The sequence below is a fragment of the Myotis lucifugus genome, unplaced genomic scaffold, assembly GCF_000147115.1.
Source record: "Myotis lucifugus unplaced genomic scaffold, Myoluc2.0 scaffold_0, whole genome shotgun sequence".
Classification (NCBI taxonomy): Eukaryota; Metazoa; Chordata; class Mammalia; order Chiroptera; family Vespertilionidae; genus Myotis; species Myotis lucifugus.
In genome coordinates this window covers 41,553,617-41,556,464 of record NW_005871048.1, presented here as the reverse complement: position 1 = coordinate 41,556,464, position 2,848 = coordinate 41,553,617, and the positions used below count along the sequence as shown (strand labels likewise).

General features: G+C 46.8%; 1 protein-coding gene across 11 annotated transcripts in view; it reads left to right on the top strand.

Moving 5' to 3' along the window:
• Window positions 1-1,931: 1,931 nt before the first annotated feature.
• The window catches only part of BDP1 (B double prime 1, subunit of RNA polymerase III transcription initiation factor IIIB), an 88,627-nt gene continuing 87,710 nt past the window's right edge, over window positions 1,932-2,848 (top strand). For 8 of the 11 annotated variants that reach the window (XR_002828352.1, XM_023750973.1, XM_023750967.1 and 5 more), the window contains exon 1: window positions 1,932-2,341. Coding sequence is in view for 10 of the 11 variants with exons in the window: in XM_023750973.1 (XP_023606741.1) it covers window positions 2,130-2,341 (212 nt within the window). In the remaining variant the exon portion in view is untranslated. The remainder of the gene's footprint in view (window positions 2,342-2,848) is intronic. The other 3 variants (XM_023750977.1, XM_023750982.1, XM_023751000.1) reach the window with 1 other exon arrangement.

The following is a 2,848-nucleotide window of genomic DNA, read 5'->3' as shown; positions in this document are numbered from 1 at the left end:
GGGCGGGTCAGTAAGAGATGTACCAAAAGGACTGGTATGCATGCATATAAGCATAACAATGGACACAGACAAAGGGGGGTGAGGGCATGTGCTGGGGGGTGGGAGTGGCCAGGGAGAGGTCAATGAGGAGAAAAGGAGACATATGTAATACTTTAAACAATAAAGAATTTTAAAAAATAAATAAAAGCATCCTGAGGAAGGGCTGGAAAGAATTTGGGATTGGATGGTAGGTGGCAGAGTTGTTCCTGTATATGGTCTTAATTTACAGTCTAATTGAGCTTTTTCTTTGCAGCTGAAAATACAATTTTCAAGTTGTAGGGATGCACATGATGTGCAACATGTACATGAGAAACCTTGGGTGTGTCTTTTGGGGAAACTGGAGACTTTTTAAGTTATTATGATGCCATTAAGAATTTACTCCGCCCTGACCAGTTTGGCTCAGTGGCTAGAGCCTTGGCCTGTGGACTGAAGAGTCCCAGGTTTGATTCCGGTAAAGGGCATGAACCTTGGTTGTGGGCACATCCCCAGTAGCGGGTGTGCAGGAGGCAGCTGATCGATGTTTCTCTCTCATCGATGTTTCTAACTCTCTATCCCTCTCCTTTCCTCTCTGTAAAAAATCAATAAAATATATTTTTTTTAAAAAGAATTTACTCCATAAATTTGGGTGTGTAACAAATATTTTGACTTTAATAATAAAATTAAATCTGACTCTGTTCTCACCCCTTTACTAATGGGAAATTAAATCTTGGTCATTATTGACTTCCTTAACTGCATAATACCCTAGACTCTTAATGTGGAACAAAACACTTGAGGAAAAGCCTTGTGTCTTCAGTTTATACTAGAATATGCTGTCCAAAGCTATATGGTCCTGGCAGTGGCTCTAAGATTTTTGAGACACCTCCAAAATCTTTTTGATTTCTTTTAAAAAATATTTTTATTGCTTTCAGAGAGGGAGAGATGACCCCCACTCTTGCCATTTTTCATTCATCATAGAGGCCTTCTCTAACCATGCAACCTAAAGCAAGCCAGTCTCCTATTAATCTCTGTCATATTACACTTTATATTTCTTTTATGGAATTTAATTCATTCTTTAAAAAATATTTTTGATTTCAGAGAGGAAGGGAGAGGGTGAGAGAGAGAGAAACATTAATGATGAGAGAGAATCATTGATCAGCTGCCTCCTGCATGCCCCACATTGGGGATCGAGCCTGCAATCTGGGTGTGTGCCCTGATCAGGAATCAAACTATGACCTCCTGGTTCATTGGTTGACACTCAACCACTGAGCCACGCAGGCTGAGATTAATGCATTCTTAAGTTATCTTGTTCATTTGTTTATTGTATCTTTTCTTCTGCTACCAGAATGTCTTGTTTATTGCTCCACTGCTATCTCCTGAAGCAGATTGATTTACAAGTTTTAACTAATAATTTTTGAACAGGGAACACATTCACATTAAAAAGTACACAAGCACATACAGTGAATGCTCTCCACGACATATTTCCCTGAAACTCAGTTTCCCTCCTAGGAGGTAACTATTATCAGTTGCTTCACGTCTGAATTTCTAATCTATTTCTACTCAATCTAGAGTTTCTAAGCCTGGGGATGTGCTAGTAAACAGTCCCTGCTCCACAGGACCCTCTAAAAACAAAACCGGCCAGCGATTTTAGTAGTTCCTGTAAAATCTGGGGTCGAGGGGTTGACTAGCTTTCCCCCTTCTTTTCAGCAATTTCTAAGGACGCCTGGAGAGGGCAGAGCCCACAGCCTGGCATCTCCGTTTCTGGCTCACCAGCCACCCGGACTTCGTAGTTTTGACAGTTACCATGGCTGCGGGCGCTGTGCGTCTGACGTCATTGCGCAGCGCTGGCTGATGATGCTATTAGTTTAGGCGCCTTGCAAGGGCGGGGAGCTAGGGATAGGGGGGAACCCTCCTCTGAACGTAGCAGGGTCATGAGGAAGAGGCGGCGGCGGGAGGCAGCCGGAGGCGGCGGCGGCGCGAATCTCCGGTAGCTGCCCGCTGGGCCGGTTCGTGGCTTCGTGGGAAGGCGTAGCTCCTTTCCCCTCTCGCGCCGCGGCCGGGGCTCGGGGCTGAGAGCGGCCGTGGGCCGCCTCCCCGGGCCCCCTGGCTCCGCCATGTTCCGCCGGGCACGCCTGAGCGTGAAGCCGAATGTCAGGCCTGGTGTGGGCGCTAGGTGCTCCGCCGCCGGCCCTGCCCAGCGTGGACGGGAGGCTCCCAGGCCGCCGGAGCCCGCAGCGGCCGCCGACCCCAAGCCGGCGGAGATCACGGATGTGCCCCCGGTGGATTGCGGGGCCGCAAAGCCGCCAGAAGAGGCTCCCAGGAGCAGGTACGTGCTCGGAGGGGGGAGCATTTTCACCTCCGGGTCTGTCCGCCGAGTAGGTGAACTTCACAGTAAGAGTTACTCCCTCCCTAGAACTAAGTTTTACAGCTGAGGCCGCAGGATATAGATTCTGGGGGAGAGAACCATGCCTTCGGGTGGCTGTGGGAGGAATCCAGGTGTAACAATCTTGAAGTGAATAGCCACACGTGGTATTATTCATTGGAGAGTTTAGATGACCGTAGTTTCATTCTTCTGGAGTACTTTTGCGGGGGTAAGTAGTTTTTAAATTTTAAAAACATTTTATGTATATTTATGACTTTTAAAGAGGGGAGGGAGAGAGAGAGAGAAGAAGAACATCAATTATTGTTCACTTTTTATGCATGATGATGCTCTGTGTGTGCCTGACTGGGATTGACCACAACTTGCTAGCAGCTTGCTTATCTGAGATGCTCTAACACTGAGCTACTGTCAGGCAAGACATTATATATTTTAATTTATTTATTATTACTGAGC